This window comes from Periplaneta americana, chromosome 7 (genome assembly GCF_040183065.1).
Source record: "Periplaneta americana isolate PAMFEO1 chromosome 7, P.americana_PAMFEO1_priV1, whole genome shotgun sequence".
Classification (NCBI taxonomy): Eukaryota; Metazoa; Arthropoda; class Insecta; order Blattodea; family Blattidae; genus Periplaneta; species Periplaneta americana.
The window spans coordinates 123,552,857-123,576,476 of NC_091123.1; the positions used below are offsets into that span (position 1 = coordinate 123,552,857).

The 23,620-nt window shown below is 36.0% G+C and overlaps 1 protein-coding gene across 2 annotated transcripts in view; it reads left to right on the top strand.

Annotated features, from left to right (window-relative positions):
• Window positions 1-23,620, top strand: part of LOC138703425 (cytochrome P450 9e2-like) — an 82,366-nt gene that overhangs the window by 38,020 nt on the left and 20,726 nt on the right. For both annotated transcript variants that reach the window (XM_069831273.1, XM_069831272.1), the window contains 5 exons: window positions 7,239-7,427; window positions 10,349-10,473; window positions 16,194-16,404; window positions 22,280-22,452; window positions 23,399-23,620. In XM_069831273.1, coding sequence (XP_069687374.1) covers window positions 7,239-7,427; window positions 10,349-10,473; window positions 16,194-16,404; window positions 22,280-22,452; window positions 23,399-23,620 — 920 coding nt within the window. The remainder of the gene's footprint in view (window positions 1-7,238; window positions 7,428-10,348; window positions 10,474-16,193; window positions 16,405-22,279; window positions 22,453-23,398) is intronic.

The window sequence follows — 23,620 nt, forward strand, 5'->3', positions numbered from 1 at the left end:
TTGTTCAGTAATTAATTGCCATTTTGTCAGAAGACAAGTGAAGCAAGTCCACCTCACTTAGAAAACTGAGCTGTTTACTTTGCGGTTTGTTATTTTGTTCAGTAATTAATTGCCATTTTGTCAGAAGACAAGTGAAGCAAGTCCACCTCACTTAGAAAACTGTGCTGTTTACTTTGCGGTTTGTTATTTTGTTCAGTAATTAATTGCCATTTTGTCAGAAGACAAGTGAAGCAAGTCCACCTCACTTAGAAAACTGTGCTGTTTACTTTGCGGTTTGTTATTTTGTTCAGTAATTAATTGCCATTTTGTCAGAAGACAAGTGAAGCAAGTCCACCTCACTTAGAAAACTGTGCTGTTTACTTTGCGGTTTGTTATTTTGTTCAGTAATTAATTTTCATTTTGTCAGAAGACAAGTGAAGCAAGTCCACCTCACTTAGAAAACTGTGCTGTTTACTTTGCGGTTTGTTATTTTGTTCAGTAATTAATTGCAATTTGTCAGAAGACAAGTGAAGCAAGTCCACCTCACTTAGAAAACTGAGCTGTTTACTTTGCGGTTTGTTATTTTGTTCAGTAATTAATTGCAATTTGGTCAGAAGACAAGTGAAGCAAGTCCACCTCACTTAGAAAATTGTGCTGTTTACTTTGCGGTTTGTTATTTTGTTCAGTAATTAATTGCCATTTTGTCAGAAGGCAAGTGAAGCAAGTCCACCTCACTTAGAAAACTGTGCTGTTTACTTTGCGGTTTGTTATTTTGTTCAGTAATTAATTGCAATTTGGTCAGAAGACAAGTGAAGCAAGTCCACCTCACTTAGAAAACTGTGCTCATTACTTTTCCGTTTGTTATTTTGTTCAGTAATTAATTGCCATTTGGTCAGAAGACAAGTGAAGCAAGTCCACCTCACTTAGAAAACTGTGCTGTTTACTTTGCGGTTTGTTATTTTGTTCAGTAATTAATTGCAATTTGGTCAGAAGACAAGTGAAGCAAGTCCACCTCACTTAGAAAACTGTGCTGTTTACTTTGCGGTTTGTTATTTTGTTCAGTAATTAATTGCCATTTTGTCAGAAGACAAGTGAAGCAAGTCCACCTCACTTAGAAAACTGTGCTGTTTACTTTGCGGTTTGTTATTTTGTTCAGTAATTAATTGCCATTTTATCAGAAGACAAGTGAAGCAAGTCCACCTCACTTAGAAAACTGTGCTGTTTACTTTGCGGTTTGTTATTTTGTTCAGTAATTAATTGCCATTTGGTCAGAAGACAAGTGAAGCAAGTCCACCTCACTTAGAAAACTGTGCTGTTTACTTTGCGGTTTGTTATTTTGTTCAGTAATTAATTGCCATTTGGTCAGAAGACAAGTGAAGCAAGTCCACCTCACTTAGAAAACTGTGCTGTTTACTTTGCGGTTTGTTATTTTGTTCAGTAATTAATTGCAATTTGGTCAGAAGACAAGTGAAGCAAGTCCACCTCACTTAGAAAATTGTGCTGTTTACTTTGCGGTTTGTTATTTTGTTCAGTAATTAATTGCCATTTGGTCAGAAGACAAGTGAAGCAAGTCCACCTCACTTAGAACACTGTGCTGTTTACTTTTCAGTTTATTATTTTGTTCAGTAATTAATTGCCATTTTGTCAGAAGACAAGTGAAGCAAGTCCACCTCACTTAGAAAACTGTGCTGTTTACTTTGCGGTTTGTTATTTTGTTCAGTAATTAATTGCAATTTGGTCAGAAGACAAGTGAAGCAAGTCCACCTCACTTAGAAAGCTGTGCTGTTTACTTTGCGGTTTGTTATTTTGTTCAGTAATTAATTGCCATTTTGTCAGAAGACAAGTGAAGCAAGTCCACCTCACTTAGAAAACTGTGCTGTTTACTTTGCGGTTTGTTATTTTGTTCAGTAATTAATTGCCATTTTGTCAGAAGACAAGTGAAGCAAGTCCACCTCACTTAGAAAACTGTGCTGTTTACTTTGCGGTTTGTTATTTTGTTCAGTAATTAATTTTCATTTTGTCAGAAGACAAGTGAAGCAAGTCCACCTCACTTAGAAAACTGTGCTGTTTACTTTGCGGTTTGTTATTTTGTTCAGTAATTAATTGCCATTTTATCAGAAGACAAGTGAAGCAAGTCCACCTCACTTAGAAAACTGTGCTGTTTACTTTGCGGTTTGTTATTTTGTTCAGTAATTAATTGCCATTTTATCAGAAGACAAGTGAAGCAAGTCCACCTCACTTAGAAAACTGTGCTGTTTACTTTGCGGTTTGTTATTTTGTTCAGTAATTAATTGCCATTTTATCAGAAGACAAGTGAAGCAAGTCCACCTCACTTAGAAAACTGTGCTGTTTACTTTGCGGTTTGTTATTTTGTTCAGTAATTAATTGCAATTTGGTCAGAAGACAAGTGAAGCAAGTCCACCTCACTTAGAAAACTGTGCTCATTGCTTTTCCGTTTGTTATTTTGTTCAGTAATTAATTGCCATTTGGTCAGAAGACAAGTGAAGCAAGTCCACCTCACTTAGAAAACTGTGCTGTTTACTTTGCGGTTTGTTATTTTGTTCAGTAATTAATTGCAATTTGGTCAGAAGACAAGTGAAGCAAGTCCACCTCACTTAGAAAACTGTGCTGTTTACTTTGCGGTTTGTTATTTTGTTCAGTAATTAATTTTCATTTTGTCAGAAGACAAGTGAAGCAAGTCCACCTCACTTAGAAAACTGTGCTGTTTACTTTGCGGTTTGTTATTTTGTTCAGTAATTAATTGCAATTTGGTCAGAAGACAAGTGAAGCAAGTCCACCTCACTTAGAAAACTGTGCTCATTACTTTTCCGTTTGTTATTTTGTTCAGTAATTAATTGCCATTTGGTCAGAAGACAAGTGAAGCAAGTCCACCTCACTTAGAAAACTGTGCTGTTTACTTTGCGGTTTGTTATTTTGTTCAGTAATTAATTGCCATTTGGTCAGAAGACAAGTGAAGCAAATCCACCTCACTTAGAAAACTGTGCTGTTTACTTTGCGGTTTGTTATTTTGTTCAGTAATTAATTGCCATTTTATCAGAAGACAAGTGAAGCAAGTCCACCTCACTTAGAAAACTGTGCTGTTTACTTTGCGGTTTGTTATTTTGTTCAGTAATTAATTGCCATTTTATCAGAAGACAAGTGAAGCAAGTCCACCTCACTTAGAAAACTGTGCTGTTTACTTTGCGGTTTGTTATTTTGTTCAGTAATTAATTGCCATTTTATCAGAAGACAAGTGAAGCAAGTCCACCTCACTTAGAAAACTGTGCTGTTTACTTTGCGGTTTGTTATTTTGTTCAGTAATTAATTGCCATTTGGTCAGAAGACAAGTGAAGCAAGTCCACCTCACTTAGAAAACTGTGCTGTTTACTTTGCGGTTTGTTATTTTGTTCAGTAATTAATTGCCATTTGGTCAGAAGACAAGTGAAGCAAGTCCACCTCACTTAGAAAACTATGCTGTTTACTTTGCGGTTTGTTATTTTGTTCAGTAATTAATTGCAATTTGGTCAGAAGACAAGTGAAGCAAGTCCACCTCACTTAGAAAATTGTGCTGTTTACTTTGCGGTTTGTTATTTTGTTCAGTAATTAATTGCCATTTGGTCAGAAGACAAGTGAAGCAAGTCCACCTCACTTAGAACACTGTGCTGTCTACTTTTCAGTTTATTATTTTATTCAGTAATTAATTGCCATTTTGTCAGAAGACAAGTGAAGCAAGTCCACCTCACTTAGAAAACTGTGCTGTTTACTTTGCGGTTTGTTATTTTGTTCAGTAAATAATTGCAATTTGGTCAGAAGACAAGTGAAGCAAGTCCACCTCACTTAGAAAACTGTGCTGTTTACTTTGCGGTTTGTTATTTTGTTCAGTAATTAATTGCCATTTTGTCAGAAGACAAGTGAAGCAAGTCCACCTCACTTAGAAAACTGTGCTGTTTACTTTGCGGTTTGTTATTTTGTTCAGTAATTAATTGCCATTTTGTCAGAAGACAATTGAAGCAAGTCCACCTCACTTAGAAAACTGTGCTGTTTACTTTGCGGTTTGTTATTTTGTTCAGTAATTAATTTTCATTTTGTCAGAAGACAAGTGAAGCAAGTCCACCTCACTTAGAAAACTGTGCTGTTTACTTTGCGGTTTGTTATTTTGTTCAGTAATTAATTGCAATTTGGTCAGAAGACAAGTGAAGCAAGTCCACCTCACTTAGAAAACTGTGCTGTTTACTTTGCGGTTTGTTATTTTGTTCAGTAATTAATTGCAATTTGGTCAGAAGACAAGTGAAGCAAGTCCACCTCACTTAGAAAATTGTGCTGTTTACTTTGCGGTTTGTTATTTTGTTCAGTAATTAATTGCCATTTTGTCAGAAGGCAAGTGAAGCAAGTCCACCTCACTTAGAAAACTGTGCTGTTTACTTTGCGGTTTGTTATTTTGTTCAGTAATTAATTGCAATTTGGTCAGAAGACAAGTGAAGCAAGTCCACCTCACTTAGAAAACTGTGCTCATTACTTTTCCGTTTGTTATTTTGTTCAGTAATTAATTGCCATTTGGTCAGAAGACAAGTGAAGCAAGTCCACCTCACTTAGAAAACTGTGCTGTTTACTTTGCGGTTTGTTATTTTGTTCAGTAATTAATTGCAATTTGGTCAGAAGACAAGTGAAGCAAGTCCACCTCACTTAGAAAACTGTGCTCATTACTTTTCCGTTTGTTATTTTGTTCAGTAATTAATTGCCATTTGGTCAGAAGACAAGTGAAGCAAGTCCACCTCACTTAGAAAACTGTGCTGTTTACTTTGCGGTTTGTTATTTTGTTCAGTAATTAATTGCAATTTGGTCAGAAGACAAGTGAAGCAAGTCCACCTCACTTAGAAAACTGTGCTGTTTACTTTGCGGTTTGTTATTTTGTTCAGTAATTAATTTTCGTTTTGTCAGAAGATAAGTGAAGCAAGTCCACCTCACTTAGAAAACTGTGCTGTTTACTTTGCGGTTTGTTATTTTGTTCAGTAATTAATTGCAATTTGGTCAGAAGACAAGTGAAGCAAGTCCACCTCACTTAGAAAACTGTGCTCATTACTTTTCCGTTTGTTATTTTGTTCAGTAATTAATTGCCATTTGGTCAGAAGACAAGTGAAGCAAGTCCACCTCACTTAGAAAACTGTGCTGTTTACTTTGCGGTTTGTTATTTTGTTCAGTAATTAATTGCCATTTGGTCAGAAGACAAGTGAAGCAAATCCACCTCACTTAGAAAACTGTGCTGTTTACTTTGCGGTTTGTTATTTTGTTCAGTAATTAATTGCCATTTTATCAGAAGACAAGTGAAGCAAGTCCACCTCACTTAGAAAACTGTGCTGTTTACTTTGCGGTTTGTTATTTTGTTCAGTAATTAATTGCCATTTTATCAGAAGACAAGTGAAGCAAGTCCACCTCACTTAGAAAACTGTGCTGTTTACTTTGCGGTTTGTTATTTTGTTCAGTAATTAATTGCCATTTTATCAGAAGACAAGTGAAGCAAGTCCACCTCACTTAGAAAACTGTGCTGTTTACTTTGCGGTTTGTTATTTTGTTCAGTAATTAATTGCCATTTGGTCAGAAGACAAGTGAAGCAAGTCCACCTCACTTAGAAAATTGTGCTGTTTACTTTGCGGTTTGTTATTTTGTTCAGTAATTAATTGCCATTTGGTCAGAAGACAAGTGAAGCAAGTCCACCTCACTTAGAACACTGTGCTGTTTACTTTTCAGTTTATTATTTTGTTCAGTAATTAATTGCCATTTTGTCAGAAGACAAGTGAAGCAAGTCCACCTCACTTAGAAAACTGTGCTGTTTACTTTGCGGTTTGTTATTTTGTTGAGTAATTAATTGCAATTTGGTCAGAAGACAAGTGAAGCAAGTCCACCTCACTTAGAAAACTTTTTTTTTTACTTTGCGGTTTGTTATTTTGTTCAGTAATTAATTGCAATTTGGTCAGAAGAAAAGTGAAGCAAGTCCACCTCACTTAGAAAACTGTGCTGTTTACTTTGCGGTTTATACTTTTGTACAGTAATTAACGTTATTTTCATTTGTGCGATGAATTGAAAGTGTGAAAGTGTGTATGTCATTCCTCTGAGCGAAACACTTTCCTGGAAAGTTTACTTAAAATAATGATGATGATGGAGTTATTGAATATCGCCTGTGGATAAACCGTGTGCTTTCCTACTAAGCGGTTTATCTTTTGATTCCCATCGTGGGCAGAGATTTACGTATATTTTACAGGTATCAATATCAACTGAAAGGTATGCGAAATAGCTCGTCATTGTTGCTGTTTAGTCAATAAGACAAGTTGGAATCTTATAACCGACACAAAATAAGGCATCACTTATGAGGCAATTAAGCCATGAGACTGGCAGCGCGTAACTGAAGTTGTTCTAAGGAATTTGAATGGACATCTAGCCTTTTCGCCACTTGTCTCGCTTCGATCAACGCCGTTCCATTAAAACAATTTAGAATATGTTTAATACGAAAATATAACAATCATACGATGTGAAATAGGCGAGTCAGTTACTATACACCAACACTGTCCATGAAACACATCAATGACCACCAATTCCCGAGCATACCCATCGTCAGTGAAGGAAACATCGATCCTCTGTCTTATAAGAGTTTAGTATGAATCAGAAATCGAACTGCAACTCTAAAAATGTTAAGGCACCCAAGACCAGAAGAAGAAAACGCTATACATTAGCAATAATTTGAAAACCGAAGGTAATTTAGATTAGGAAGACAAGTAGATGAGTAGTGTACTCCTTGCAGAACTCATGCTGATATTTGTCGGTTTGACTTATGCAAACTAGGTAAATCCTTGGTAGATGAAGTGGTCTTGATTTTGGAGAATAAGCCAATTGTGTCATTTGAAGTTGCTTATTTGATAATGGTTAGCATAAACAGGATTTATTGCTAATCGGAATGGTGAACAAGTGGATGTTCTGGCTAAGAGAAAAATTGTTGAAGATGTGGGAATGAATTCTACCCATTTTCTGACCATTCTAAATAATCAGCACATTCATGCTAGGTAGCCGGCTTCTAGACGCACGTAAAGAAATCGAATTACCCAGAGAAATCCTGTCCCATAATGTTGTGTTGCCAATAAATCTCGAAGTATTTTGCGAACGCCAAGCTCCCTTTCCTTTGATCAGTAGCCAGTAGTTAACTGGGCAATAAAGAAATCTGAAAATAGTTTTAGTCATGATTGTGCTAATGGATGTCTAAAATGCTTCAGGAAGATGGAAGGCCACAAGCTGGTTGGTATGTTCAAGATGCGACAGCCTGTCCTTATGCTCAGAGACCCGGAGCTCATCAAAACAGTGCTGATCAAAGATTTCGCCAACTTCCAAGATAACGATTTCCATTCCAACGTGGAGATTGACCCACTGTTCGGCAGGAATCCTTTCGTGCTACCAGGAGAGCTGTGAGTATATCCACTTATATTAGTATGCTCACAGAATGTATATGTTGGAACAACGTGGTCCAACCATTTTGTTTACAAGGCCAATTTTCGTTATGTAATAAAAGGTGCTGATCGTCAAAGTGTATTTAAAAAATGAGCACGTACGTACTTCAAACAAATTGTCAATGACCATGCAACATATTTTTTGTATAATACTCACACGCGAACCTGAAATTATATCCGTTCACAAAATGAAACTGACTCGGAACTGACTTCTATAAATATTTTAGCATGCATAAAGATATTTTAAGAGATATTATAACAATTGCAATTCTCAAAGGATCAATAGCTATTTTCAGGCATCATACATATGGACCATGACTAATTCAAGTCTTCTTGACGTTTGTTCGTATATTATGTGTTTTAATATTATTTAAATTTGTTATTTTTCACTGTATGTACATAATGTTTCACTACTCCTCAAGGGATTTACTGCATATATATTGCATCATGGTACTCTTTGTCGATGGCAACATGTAGTGGTTACAAGAAGAAATTAAAATAAATAATACATCGAATGCATTGCTATATAAAACAACTTGAATGACACTCCAATATTGTGATCGTTGACACATTTTTATCCTGGAACGGTTGAGTCAATTCTCATTTCTATTATAAAGAGTTGAATGCAAGGTTTTAAAGTGGGATTGTTAAAGTTACATCTAGTTTTGATACTGATTAGCTCCAAAGTCAAATAAAACATTGTCACATATATAAGAACTATCAATTGAAATTAATATCTTGAGAGAGAAATTCCAAAGCTTCAGGCACCGTTCTTCTGAGAATATTTTTAAAAACTGTAGTGAAGATTATTTTCTTATCCTTCGAAAAATGGATCAGACTGAAATTAATTCAAACTGAAGGGGTGGTTATTCTTTCGTTTCAGTAGAGGTATATATGTTAAAATTTCCAGTTTACGACGTACGTAGCGGCTAAAATAACGAAATCTCAGTTGGAATTTTAATTCTTGACATTACAAAAAACGTGTTGTAATATATTTATCAAAATCATTTTGAAATAGATTCAATTTCTTGCGGAATCCTTCTATAATCTACAAGTTGGGAAATGTATTTTCTTTGTAGTTTCAAGTTCTATGTATTCTCATGACATCATATTAGTTATAAATGCAATTGAATGTAAGTATTCTATATATTGCAGCTTATCTTAGAATTCTTTCTCCAATTCTCATTCTTAACAATAGTAAGAATTGATTTTCTTATACCGAAAAAAATGCTGCAATGGACTTTTTCTTTACACAACTAGAGGTTTTTTTTTTATATAGACGAATATATGAATATCCAGCATTCATTTGGTCTAGTAATGAAATACAGTAAATCGTTTCTGCCTCTGAGATTGAGCATTATTTTTGTCCCGAGTAATTTTGACTATTCTTACAACTTCTGTACTGTCTATTGTGATTGGGGCTTTGCCCTGTTATAGGCATAAATAAATAAATAAAATAAATAAACTTAATCCTTTCCGCGGCAGCATTTAGAGAGAGAAAGACTAAGCTGTATTAAAATATTATCACCTTTCAGTTTCATCTCCGTTTGCGAATCTCTCTCGATTTTTCCAGACAGATTCTAGTTATTATGTAGGAATTGAAACTTTCCTGGCTTTAAGATGTGGAATAATTCTCCTCGGGTTCTCAGCCAGGTGAGTTGGATTGTTACTTTCGATGACTAACTTTGCCAATTTCTTCAGGGATTGAGGTGTCGTAGTTTCTTTTTTTTAAATTGGGGACTTTAATTGAAGTGAATATATAATGGCAGGCAGAGTAACTATCTCATGCCCCCATGTTTTATGTTGCTATCAATTCACTTCATTAGAACTAGGTACCCAGCTTCGAAGCCTTTAGCCCTGTGAATTTAGCAACTGTTTGTGATAGTATAAGAGAAAGAGTGGGGGAAGGGAAGAGGTCCGTGGCCCATTTCTTTCAGGACTCATCTCGACGAGGTGTCGTAGGGCCATGTCTAACCGGTATACAAGCGGTCAGGAGGACTTCCCGCTGTGGGCCAATCAGGAGCAAGTTGCAAGCTCCGACTGCCTGCCGCGGGCAGAATTATTCCAGCTTCTAGCTATACCTTCAAAGCTCACATTCTTACGGGTCCTGCCATATTTTCGGAATCCATACAGTAAGAGTTAGCGTGTTCATTGCCTGAAATGGAAAGAAGCGGAGTTTCATCCAGGATGAAGACAAGGGACTTTCCGCAACATCCAAGATGTTTCCTATGAAATATTTGATATACAGCTCATTTTTTAGTAACGGATTTTGTTTTGTAAGAAAATATAATATAACTTTACATCTTATCCCTCTTCTACTTTTCTTAGACTACTAGTCTGTCTCCATCTCTTTTGGGGTTTCCAGGGCTCCTGTTTCCATTAGGATAGTGTCTCTTGCCACTCACAATTGTATCAGGTGTCATTCTTGATATGCCCGTTTCATTCCTTCCTCCTTCAGTTCTATTTTCCTATCTCCTGTATTTCTGTGAAACATAATATGCATTTGTTTCGTTGCAGTACATAACATTTTGTTAGTTCAGTTGTTGCTGAAAGATAAAATGATTTATTTTGTTTGTAAAAAGAATTATACAAAATATCCTTTGTTCAAACATCATATTGCAACTGAAATAACTTTTGCATCACTCCTGATATAATTTTTGTAGTGAATTTATTTTATGCCGCCAAACGTATCAGACTGTAATAAAGAAAATATAACGAATAATGTGAAGACTCTTACAATTATACTAATTTCAAGAGACTAGCACTGCTCTACTGCTTAACACTTGTATTAACTATGAAATCAAGCTTCCCACTGCTATAATACAATGTTCTGGAAATGTTTCTGATGTAATATTGGAGTTAACATGCATCTGTTCCAGCTGGAAGGATCAGCGAGCCAGGCTTACTCCAGCATTTACATCTGTTAAGTTGAAACAGCTGCACCCGCTTGTACAGGAAGTTTGCAACGACTTGCTCGCACATATAAAGGAAAACGTCGCAGATGGTAAGGGACATGATGAAAATTATGTTCATTCCATGGTTAAATATATAGATGCTATCATTGTACAGTGTTTTCACAATTCTAGGCACAAATTTCAGGGATGAGTAGAGGACAATAAAACGAATACAAAATCCTAATTGTCATAGTCCCGAAACCAGCAGCTTCCGAAATAGGTTATATGCGGTTTTATTATGTCTTCTCAGTACAAGTGTTTTGGGATAACAAATCATCGTGTGCACTAGGGGAAGAGAGCGTCAAAATCATGACATGTACTCAGTATGACCACGATTCGTGATAAAGCAGGCATCAGCACGTTTCTTCATCGACAATCGTACAGGTTCGAATATCCCTGGTGTGAGTATAATGCTTTGAACCATTGACAATTCATTCCCGGAGTTCGTTAATATGGTCAAAAGGGCTGAAATACACTAAACTTTTCAAATATTCCCAAACAAAAAATCCAATGGAATCAAGTTGGGGGACTTGGGAGGCCATGGTGTCGGTAAGCCACGGACGATAAACCAATTGTTAAAGCTTGTGCGTAACAACTATCGGAAATAAAGCTTGAACAACGTCGTAAAGGTTATAAATGTACGAGTTTTATTCAGTAGATGGTCACAGTGATGGCATAGTATCTTGGAAACGGTTGGTTTTGAAATATATATTTATTAGGACTTTTTGTCTCGTTTCATTGTCCTCTAGTCATCCCTGAAGTTTGTATTTATAGTTGTGAAACTCCCGGTATAGTTACTTAAACAAAATATCTAAATCATATTATTTCATAAAAAATCATAGCTTTCAAGAATCGAGTTCAATCACGATATTAGCAGATTAGCTGCAAGTTACAGTACTCTCCATAACTGTACATATCGAGAGATAGTATGAAGATGCATATGGCAACAGATGAAAAAAATTAAATGTGATTGGATATAACTAGAACCCGGATTTCCATGCAAATGCATGTTTTTATACAGGATGAAAAGTAATTAAATCGACAAATCCGGAGGTTGTATGGGACACCAAAACAAATTGTTTTCTCTAATGCCATATTTTCCTCCGAGGCTTTATTAAACCGGCAAAAGGTGTATGTGTTTTTCAGTTCATGACTACTCTACAAATTCACATTTAGTTGTACGTCTTGACCCAGTGCAGTGTTTTACTAAACCGGTCTGGTGGCTCGCATATTTGCTGCAGCAGGGGAAATAAACGATAATCCTGAACTCTTTAACCAAGTTAGACAATCCATGTTCACCCATGCAACCTTTCTGTACAAGTCAATGGAGGTAATTTTGAACATCTTTTGCAGTGATTGTAGTGTGTAAATGTTTTTGTACATCTTTTGCAGTGATTTTGATGTGTAAATGTTTTATAAGAGACTCAAGCAATAAAGCATGGCTGTCCTCGCGAAATAGTGCCTCACAGCACAATACCGACATTAAAGAAAAGTGTTTGTTTTGGTGTACCATGCAACCTCCCGGAGTTTGTTAGTTTAATTACTTTTCATCCTGTATACGCTGGTTACACTTCTCAAACTGCAAATATTCGCTTTAGGACTTATTGATTCCTAATAATCGTAATTTTTCCGTGCCTTTTTGGGGGGGGGGGGAGCAAATCCATGCATAATGCATGTTTTGAATATTTTAGATTTAATAGAACATATTCAGACATTTATATTGCATATTAGGCCTATGTCCTTTTTTCTGACTTTAGTCCACATATTATGTTAACTTGCATAATAGTGTCTTTTATGAATGCTGCTTCGCAGAATCTGGTATTTCCGCGTTATTTGTCTATTAAGGAAAAATAAAAGAAAGTTACCGTAATATGGTTTCGTGGCATCCTACCTAACAACTAATCTTTGGACTTTCCACTAAACTCTCCCTTTATTACACTATAATTTCCAACCCCCAACTCTCGGTCGTTACAAGCCGGAGGTCAAAATATTGGAAGAAAGAAAAAAAAACAGAAGCAGCATGCTTGCAAACTACACTTCTGCGTCGAATTGTGAACTGTTAGAATTGCAAGAAGAAATCTTTTGTCGAAATGGATTCAGGGAAAGGAATTTCTAGCGACGAGTGGTAATGTAGTTTATTGTGATTATTTTATTAATGACGTAAGTGCTTGTGTATTTTGCGACGCGTTAGTGTCTCGGTAAAGGCGTAATACTACAAAATCGGAAGGTTGTTGTTTCGATTCCCGATGGGGTCATGGTCATGCAGAAATGCAAAAGACTTGCAATTCGATCTGACACTGTCCCACATTTCTTCCCTTAAGTATGCACCTGTCACCTTTTGTGGCGTACACAGTTAATTTTCTATGTTCAAAAACGTACTTCAGATAAACCAATTGATTAAACGAAGAAAATGTTGAGAAATTAATTGTAATACGTTGTTTCAAAATAAAATAAAAATGTAACAATGCAGAACTCAATTTTTATAATGCATATTTTTATTATTTTTCACTTCATTGTGCAAGTTTCGTCATATGATAGTGCATGAATGCATGCATATTTTAAGATATTATAGTGGATGGAAATCCGGGCTCTAGATATAACCTACGTACTTAGTGGACATACTCGTACTTCTAGAGAATCTTGTGGACTCTTTCCAATGCGCCTCAAGTTCGTCATCAGTGTAAACGGTCCTGAGAGGAAACATGATTTGAATAACAAATGAAGCAACCATTCACACCTAACATATACAAAACGTAAATATTTGTCGTCCATTGTACTGATGTGCCAAGTGTCGAAGGACAAATTATTAGTTCTTAGCATGTTATATAACCTTCTCGTAAAGTAAAGTTAAAGACCTTGTCATTTTAAAGATATAACCAACTATCCTAGTTAAAATTATTTAGGTAAACTTTGTGGAATTCAATAATTATGAATACATACACAATTACGATTATAAACCGTTTCTTGCCTTTTCTTTCCTACTTATTTGTTCTCTCTCTTTTCTATATTTTTCTTTCTTGTTTCATGCAATCATGTTCAAAGAATGAGTTAATAACTTCTTTTAAAGTAAACATTTTATTATACACACCAAAGGGTAGAAGAAATATAGGACGACCTGGGACCGCATGATTATACAAGTTCATTATGTCGAACAGATCTTAAAACTGAGCAGGAAAAGAATAACAAGTTATTCATGCTACTTTCTTTAATAATCTTTCCTATTCTGCATTTCTCTTATATGCATGCAAGTCCTTCTTTCTAACTTCTAGCTTACAAATAATCTTTGCCTATCATTTGTATTTCTCTTCTGTACATTATCATGGAGCTTTCAGTCTTCTTTCTCTTCATTTGCATTCATTTTTCTCCTTATTCCAATCCGATCGAGTCAGATGAAGAAAAGAGAAGGGAAAATAAAGGTCCTACGCGACCTTGCAAGAGGATTTGAAGCTGTAAGAATAATCATGTGATCTCCTAGCAGGTTGACCAATTGTCTGACTCTGTTTTAGCTATTAAATTCAAGGAGAAATTTTGAAGGGAAAGCCGAAAATGAAGTAACCTAGTAAGTATCACACACTTAATGTACTGTAGATGTCGCAACACGTGTGAAAAGCAGCAAAGCACGGTCGCCTATGATATTAGAAGGCTAGGCGAGACGAGTAGTGAGAGGCAGACGTCGCTATCCTCGCTAGACAAGGGGACTGAGTCCTTGGACTAAGAGAGTTATGTCTAACTGAGCTCGTCCAGAAATATCGAAGGAGACAAGCGAAAGCCATTGCTCGGATTTGTGAGGCCTTTAATAATAATCTAGAACATGCCGAAATTTATGACGGGGTGAATATGTTATATAGATTGTTGGTGTATTTCTTTTAGGGCTAATCATGAAATTTGTCTCAGCGCCTTTGGCAAACCACGGAAAACTACAGGCAGATTCTTATTCTTGCTTTTCCTTCTCTTTCCATCATTTTCTTCATTCATCTGGTCCTTTTATTTTTGTCTTTTCTTCCTCATCCTCTTCCATTTCTTGTTATTATTCTTCTGTTTTACTTCACTCTCTCACTTTTCCTCCTCATGCTGAATTTCCTAATTGTGTGTATTGTATTTCATAGTCATAGCTGCTTTTTGCAATCTAATCTTTATTTAGAGCTATGTTTTCAATCGTTCTTCTCCAAAGCTTCTTTTTTGGGGCGAGTTCAAGTTGCGTTGGAAATTGGGATTCGTACCTACAAAATATCGAAATTGCTCTTATAAATAAGTTACGGGAGAATCTCAGTTGCACTTCAAATACGAGAAAAAGGGAGAACGTGGATAGAGGGGACAGCTGGTTTCACATACTAAGTTTTCCTTGCCACTTTTACAGGCTTAAGACTATCTATGACAGCAACACAGGTCTGATTGACAATTTTGTGTGATGTAAGTGTAGTTAAAATTTTGTAAATCAGTTATCGTATGAGTTTTTAAATATGAAAGACATAAATATTATATAATGATGGGTTTTTAATATACAGAGTCTAATATGTTTTTTCACATTGTCTATTGCATGTACTATACTTAATGATAATAAATGAAGTATGAATATTGAAGATAGTCGATTCAGAATAGTACTGCTAATTATTTCTTACTTTTTAATTTTCATTTTTACATTTTACATCTTGTTTTTAGTAATCTCTGTTTGTCATTTTCCATTTTCCATTTCTGCATTTCTATTTTCATATGTACTCATATACCTGTATTTATCTCGTTCTTCATTTTTTATTTATGTTTTCAATTTATATTTACTTATATCTTTATTCATCTCTTTTTCATCTTTTATTTGGTTTTCCATTTACATTTATATCTTTTCATGCTTTATTTTTGTTTTCCATTTCTGTATTTATCTCTTTTTCATTTTTTCATTTGCATTTTTATTTACATTTGTATCTGTATTTATCTCTTTTTCATATTTATTTATGTTTTTCATTTATATTTATCTCTTTTTTTCTGTTTTTTTTTTTCCATTTCCGTTTATAACCTGTATTTATCTCTTTTTCATTTTTAATTTATGTTTTCCATTTATATTTATATCTTTATTTACCCCTTTTTCATTTTTATTTGTGTTTTCCATTTATATTTATATCTGTATTTATATCTTTTCACTCTTAATTTTTGTTTTCCATTTATATTTATATTTTTTTTATTTTTTCATTTGCATTTTCATTTATATTTGTATCTGTATTCATCTCTTTTTCATATTTATTTATGTTTTTATTTATATTTATCTCTTTTTCATTTTCATCTGTTTTTTCAATTTCCATTTATACCTGTATTTATCTCTTTTTCATTTTTTTTTGTTTTTTCCATTTATATTTATACCTGAATTTATCTCTTTTTATTTTTCATTTATGTTTTCCATTTACATTTATGTCTGTATTTTTTTTATCTCTTTTTAACTTTTTCATTCGTATTTTCCGTTTATGTTTATGTTTGTATTTATCACTTTTTAATTTATATGGCACAAGTAAATATAAATTTGTACTTCCTATTCTAATTGGGGCTTTACTGTGCTATATATAAATAAATATGCTTTTGTTTTCACTTCTATTCCATATCGTGCTTTTTTGCAGTCTTCGTAGTATAAGATTCTAGTGAAGGGTTTAAGCAGGAACACGAGAGTCATGGCTGTACTGCCTTTGTTAATAATTTGGATAGCAGATAATTACTCGAAAGTTCGTTAATGGCATTTCCTAAGACATAATACAGGAACTGGGATATTCTGTGTCTTCTATCTCAACAGGTAATTTGTTGGAGACCAAAGCCATAGCAACCAAGTTTGCTGCAGACTCTGTCGCTTACTGCGCTTACGGTCTGCGGCAGAATTCTTTCAAAAACCCGGACACCGAGTTCAGGAAGTACGGTAGGAAATTCCTGGAACCCTCGTTCTGGAGAGGCGTGGAACAGACCTGCGTAATTCTAGCTCCAGCCTTGGCCGATTTCTTGAGGTTGAAGTAAGTCTTTATTGTGAAATCTCTCCTCTTTCTCTTGATCTCTCTCTCTGTATACAGGGTGTAATGAAGAAATAATGACTTAAACTGCAGTTATCGATTTGGGTGCATACTATTTCGGTCTCATCAGATAGACACGTCGAATATACAGTACTAGTTCGGTCCAGGGTTCAGAAAGGTACAGTATTAATTCGGTCCGGGGTTCAGAAAGGTACAGTATTAATTCGGTCCGAACTATGCAGGTATAGACAAATTACAGACGAGGTAGGATCAAAAAGTAACCTTAATAATTGTTTTATTAATTGAATATGTACAATAAGACTACAGACACTTCATCACTTTTCAACATAGTATAACAGGAACACTTGCACTGAATGTAGTGGGGACTATGTTGAAAAGTGTTTGTAGCCTTATTGTACAGTAGTAGAAAAAAAAACCGGACCGACCCTTGTAGCTGATTTCAGAGCCTTGTTCACTCAGAGCACGATAGACTGGTAACTAAGATTTTCGTGGTTCGAATCCTGCCTGGGAAAGAAACTTTCTTTTGTTCCTTTTTCAAATTTATTCCCAATACTTTTCGATTGCAGTGATATTTGACTACTTAATTAACCATTATTCCCAGAACATGAATTTTACCAGCAAGTTACCACTGCCACCAGGTGATTGCTCATTTTCAGTGTGAATAAACACATGCACGTACGCGTAGATACACACGCACGCACACAAAAAATACAGCACGTGTGTACTTGCTTACCTTTCTCCCCATTTTATAAAGGAAAACGACCAAAGGCTATCACCGCACCCTTGAATGGGCTTATAGTCCTTAAACTCCTTTAATTAGTCATATTATTGAAGTCCGAACAGCCATTTCCCTTGTAGATATCATGAATCAGGTAATTTACATGGCGCTTCACACCTCAGATACATTTTGGCTTCATCCATAAGCTTTTTTAATTCTGTTCTGTCTTCTGCTGTATCTTCATTCTCTCCTACGCGTTCCAGATTCAGACAAACTTGATCCCGCTATCTGATCTTCAGTCTACGTCATAGTCTACGCCCAGTGGGGTTTTCCTGCTATGCATTTTGTAATAAGGAGAAGACTCCTCTTCTCAACATGTGTCGCAAGCAACAAAGTCCTTTGTTTTTATATTTTCTTTCATATCTGGCTCTCAAAATCAAGTTCCAATTTCTCTACTTTTCCTTCGAAAAACCTAACTTCTTCTTTAATAAGAAAATTCAGCTTATCTCACGATGTCATTATACAGGCATCATGCCAATATACAGAGTGCCTCAAAATAGAACGATAGATTAATTGTGGTAGTGGCCACTGAGTAAAGAAATATGTCAGTGAAAACCGCGCAGTCCTGTTTCAAATAGTTGTCAAGTTATCATTCTGTGAAACTGTTAAAGCTCAGAACAGATGACAGTTACACAATCACTGAAAGGCCTATAGAAGGGAAAGGGTATGTGTTATTTCCGTTGCAAAGTTATTGGTAAATATCGCTTCTAGCGCAAAATATTTACATGAAAACATTATAAATAGCAACATAACATTGTAGGCTGTTATCAATTTATCCAAAACATTTGCTTTAGGAAATGAATACTGAACGGATGGACGAAATATGTAGCAGAGTTATTATGAGATAGGGAATCGTCCAGATGACTTAGCTGCAGAAGACGAAACAATCGTATCAGAAGACAAAACAGGATTTTCTATTTTAAGAAAAGAAGTTGAGCTGGCGCGTAAGGACATAACGAATGGAAAATCAACCGGAGTTGATAGAGCCCATTGAATTAGTGAAATGCTTGAGTGAAAACTAAAGGAAATTCTATCATGCAACGAAATATATGAGAAAGGCGAATGGCGTGAAGATTTGACGAAGACAGTGTTGTTGCCAATACCAAAGAAAAACAATGCCAAGGAATGTAACAAGTTCAGGACTATCACCCTGATATCGCACAAGGCGAAGATTTCCTTACAAATACTAAATCGGTATTTATATTCCAAAATGGAAGGGCAGCTGGAAGAAGAGCAACTTGGCTTCAGGAAGGGAAAGGTACGAGGGATGCAATTGGACTGCTATGAACAATAGGCGAAAGATATCTGAAGAAGAATAAACAAGGTTATATCACAGTGTAGTTTATACAGTCACGAAGCTTGAGTTGTGAGGATGCTAGAAACAATAGACTGTGCCGGTACTATTTCGCATTGTCTGTAATGAGGCGATGGTAGCGATCCTAGTGGTTAGCAACTATCTATGGATGCATATTTACTACGTACTGAGCTTCGTGACTGTATATACTAGACTGTGGTCATATTACAGTACGTTTCTTTCACACTGCGGCCAGCGCACGGCAGCTCGCATGCCCGCCACAGCAGCTGGGACTGCCGCTGAAACAATTATAATATCCCCGCGGCTGGAACTCCCGCCGCCCGCGCATAAGATTTGCGCATGTTTGTTGCAACAGCAGGTTGTATGAATGAACAGCAATCGCACTGAAGCCATTGTCTAGTTTGATCGTTCCTGTTCCATGCGTATAAATGTACGAGTTTTAAGTGCTAATTACGTTACGAGTATTATCAGTGCTTGCGTAGTTTTGCATAATGCCTCGGCACGATTACACATTACCACAAAGGATTTTTATGTACAACACAAATGTGATGAACTCTTGCAGAGAAGCTGGAAGACGATTTGAAACATAATTATCCCACACAGAGAGACTGTGCGAAAACGTATGAACAAATTCAGGGAAACGGGGTCGATTCGTGATAGAAAGCGAAGAGTAACACGATCCCCTGATTTAACTGTATACGATTTTTAACTATGGGGGAACTTGAAAAAGAAAGTGTAAGCAACAAAGCGCCATACATTGGAAGAACTAAAAGAAAACATCAGGCGAGAAATTGACTCAATTTCGGATATTGAACTCTCGAGTGCGAATGAAAATTTCCTGAGAAGATGCCAGTAATGTGTGCATGGAGAAGGACAATATTTCCAACATCTCTTATGATAAGGTATGTGTTTATTATCATTGTAATTGTGTGTGAAACGAGTCAAAGTGAGGACAGCAGAATAAATGTCAGAAGGAAGTAAAATAGGGAGAGAAGTACCACAAAGAAGCCCTTTATCATCTACCCTATTCAACATCTACTCATAGTGTTTAGTGAAAAACTGCTTCCAGAACATGGGAGAGGTAATAGTAGAGTAAGAAGAATAAAGTGCATAACATTTTCTGATGATATGGCATTCTTAGCAGAAGAGGAGACGATGCTAAGGGATATGCTGTTGGAGATAAATGACAGCTGTGAGAAATATGGGATGAAGATAAATTCAAACAAGACGGAGACTATGGTTATCGAAAGAAAGGTAAAGAAGGTAAGCTTGCGAATTCTAAATGAGGCAGTAGAGCAAGAGGACAGCTTCAAATGCTTGGGGCGTACTATAAGTAGTAATATGTGCTGCTGCCAGGAAGTTAAAAGAAGGACAGTGATGGTAAAGAAAGCTTTTAATATAAAAATGAGCATCTTCCGCGGACCTCTGGAAAAAGAACTAAGGAAGAGACTAGTGAAGTGCTTTGTGGTGTGTGGCATTGTATGGGGCAGAAACATGGACATTACGACGAAGTGAAGATAAGCGAATAGAAGCATTTGAAATGTGGATATGGAGAAGAATGGAGCATGTGAAATAAACAGACAAAATAAGGAATGAAGCTGTGTTTGAACGAGTGAGTGAAGAAAGAATGATGCTAAAATTGATCAGGAAGAGAAAACAGGAACTGAGTCACTGGGTGAGAAGAAACTGTTTAGTGAAGGATGCATTGGAAGGAATGGTGAACGATAGAAGAGTTCGGGGCAGAAGAAGTCATATGACAGGCGACATTAAGATATATGGATCATATACGGAAACAAAGAGGATCGTAGAAAATAAAAAACGATTGGAGCATGCTGGGTTTGCAGTGAAAGGTCTGCCCTTGGGCAGAAAACTATTAATGAATCTAAAATAAGGAAATAAAATTGTTCTAGAAGAAATTCAGCATAGCCCATTTTAAGCAATCCCCATTTCCTTCTATTTCACAAATAAATATTTGTTGTCTTCTTACAAATAATATGATTATCATAATCATCGTCTTCTTAACAGAGATTGGGCCTGTTCTGTCTTCACAATGTTCAAGTCCATCCTTTCCTTGGACGCCAGACATTCCTCCTAGGTTGATATACAGATACTGAGTAATATGACTACATTCCATAGGCTATAGCACGGGTATCCAAACGTCTATAGAACCAGGAGATCGTGCAAGTCAAGCATGCTCTGCTAAGGTCAATACAGTAACTTCAGATAACATAGGAAAAGCGATCTTAAGGAATATGCGCTGCGGGTTGCTTACGCCAGGGGTTACCTCGTACGAGTTACAATTGGTCATCTATGGGTTATAGGGTCTACATATATAAAATCCAGGGGCGAATGCTAGTCACGAAAGTTAGGCTTGCTCTTTTATTCATAGGGGAAGATGAGAGGATATAATAATTCATAATTAATCAAATTAATCAGACCCACATAAATAATTTATTTTATAATTATAAAATCATTACGAGTCTTGCATCATATTCGCTTATCAGATGTAGAAGTTCGATATAATATAACAAACATGGCCAACAAAACAGTTTATTTAGTTTTTTCGACCCTGCCAACCAATGCATATTGTTGTATTGAGCTGCACTGAACGAGCGCACATATTCTCTTTCTGTCGTCTTCTCTTGAATAGTCTTTCGGGAAAATGGATTTAATAATAAGGTTTCAATAACACACAATTCCGAACTTATTGCAATACTTCAAATTAATGTTTAAGGATTAATAATACATGCAGCAGCTAACACATGCATTCCGTTCACGCAATTACATTGCACTCGCAAATCACAGCACATTCCCGCTGTCAATACTGCTCTGTGTAACGTTAGTCGTTGGTGTAGCTCTCGGACCAGAGCTTCAAACAACACATAACACAAGGATGTGCGCCTAGGATGGACCAAGGAGGAAGGCACTTGCGCGCGCATCATATTCTCGCTATTTCTACGTCTTTCCTGTAGCTCCGAGAGACGAGCAAGCGTTGAGATACTTGCGGTATGCAACCTGCGGATGGTATTACGCCTATACAATATTCCAAAAATCAAAATAAATTTTATTGTACGTAATCCCATTTTGAGAAATACACATTCTACGAAAATATTGGGCTTGCGCAGCAAGCATAGCATGCCCTGAGAAATCGCCCCTGATAAAATATGGGTGAACTGACTCATAGATACTAAATGCAAGCTAAATCCTTGCAATAGCTATAAAAAAACTACTATTCGCTTACAAAATAGGCCTTAACAGAAAAATAGTCGGAATATAAAAAATATATATATTTCTCTATGTAGAATGTTAAGAACAATGGTTGAGAAACATGGTATCAAAACGAGTTTTTTCTAATCTAAGAAAGTTTGATATGTAGCATTTTTTTTACATTCTGTGAATGCAGAATTCAAGCCTGCAATGAGTTTTCTCCCATCTTTATATTATGTTGAAGGAATTTTTCTTCGGAATAGACCGGATGTTTTTACTTCAAGGGAAAAAGAATACTAAGATGGAGAAAACTCATTTTGAAACCATGTTTCTCAATTATTTCTTCATAAAATTTGAAATATATTTGTTACAGAATTTGAACATTTCTGTACCTTCTATTTATATTTCGTAAAATAATAAAAGTAAATACATTTTCAAAATTAGTCAGTGAAATTTCTATGGGACTCTTATTAAATTTAGGATGCTAAGAGAGAAATAAGGAGAGATTTAATGTTTATATTATAAGTTTTTCTTAACGCAACTAATTCTTTGTTAAGGTTTACACCTACAGAAGTGATCGACTTCTTCAGAAGAATGACTAAGGAAACAGTGGTCTACAGACAACAGAACAATCTAAAACGAAACGACTATCTCCAAATGCTAATTCAGATTAAGGAGAAGTATGAAGAGACAAATAACTCAAAGGACAAATCAATTCCCTGGTACAAAAGTGAGTAAAGTTATTTTTTGTAAGGAAAGTTTTGAATATTATAGTAAGATGATTTTATAACAATGAAGCAAAAGTGGAATGACCGATAATAAAAATCCCCCCCATTGTGCGTCCTATATATGCGATGACTGTAAGTCCGATAGGTTGCCGGGTGATATTAATGAATCCGATGCTGAGATGTGGGCCATCCTAGCTCAGTTCTGATAAAGTTGGATCTCATTCTCAGACGATTATCTGATAAGCTCCAGACATCGGAGCCTCAAATCCTTCCTACATCAGCATAACATACTCGTACTTCAAGGCTTCACCTCAACCTATTTTATTTATATAATCTGACTCATAAATTGAGGTTTCTTTGAAGACACAAAATAATCTAGTTTTAAGCATTCAAGAAAGAGTACGGGAGGTGAAATTAGGGGAAAGTGGAGAATGTTTGTAGAATAAAAGAGGAAAACGAGGGTACCCCGAGAAAAACCCTCTGCAATGTCTCCTTTATCCACAACAAATTACATCACTATCTGGCCGGCTTGAATGAAAGACCATAAACGTCCAAAGAGAACTCTTAACTCATAATTATTCTCTGTAGGTTCGTTTACGGGACTTCTTTCTTCTAAATAGCTTTCACTTCGATTAGAAAGTCCTAGCTGCTCATCCAATTGACGCTAATGCTATCCACCGGTAGAGTAAAAAGAGATATTGGAATGGTGTGCGGAAACATTCAAATCTGAGGTTTCAATATAATCCAAAAGGCAAAAGAGACATAGGGAGTCCAAGAAAGAGAAGTTGGTACAATGAAAAATCTCTTTCTGTGATAATTTGATGATTATGATGATGATGGTGGTGACGATGACGATGACAATGACGATGACGGCGTCAAAATTTAGACGAAAATTTGGACATGACTTCGGACAACCCACCTGATCAAAGCTATTATCAATGATTTCAGAGTTTACGTACGAAGACATCGCTGCACAAGCGTTGACGTTCTTCACCGACGGCTACGATACGTCTAGCTCGGCGTTGGCAGTGGCATTGTACAACATAGCTTACCATCCAGACGTTCAACAACGCCTGCGAGAGGAAGTAGATTCCATCAAAGAAAAGCACAACGGCGTCATCTCTTTTGAAGCTATCCAAGAAATGACTTATCTCGACATGGTCTTCGATG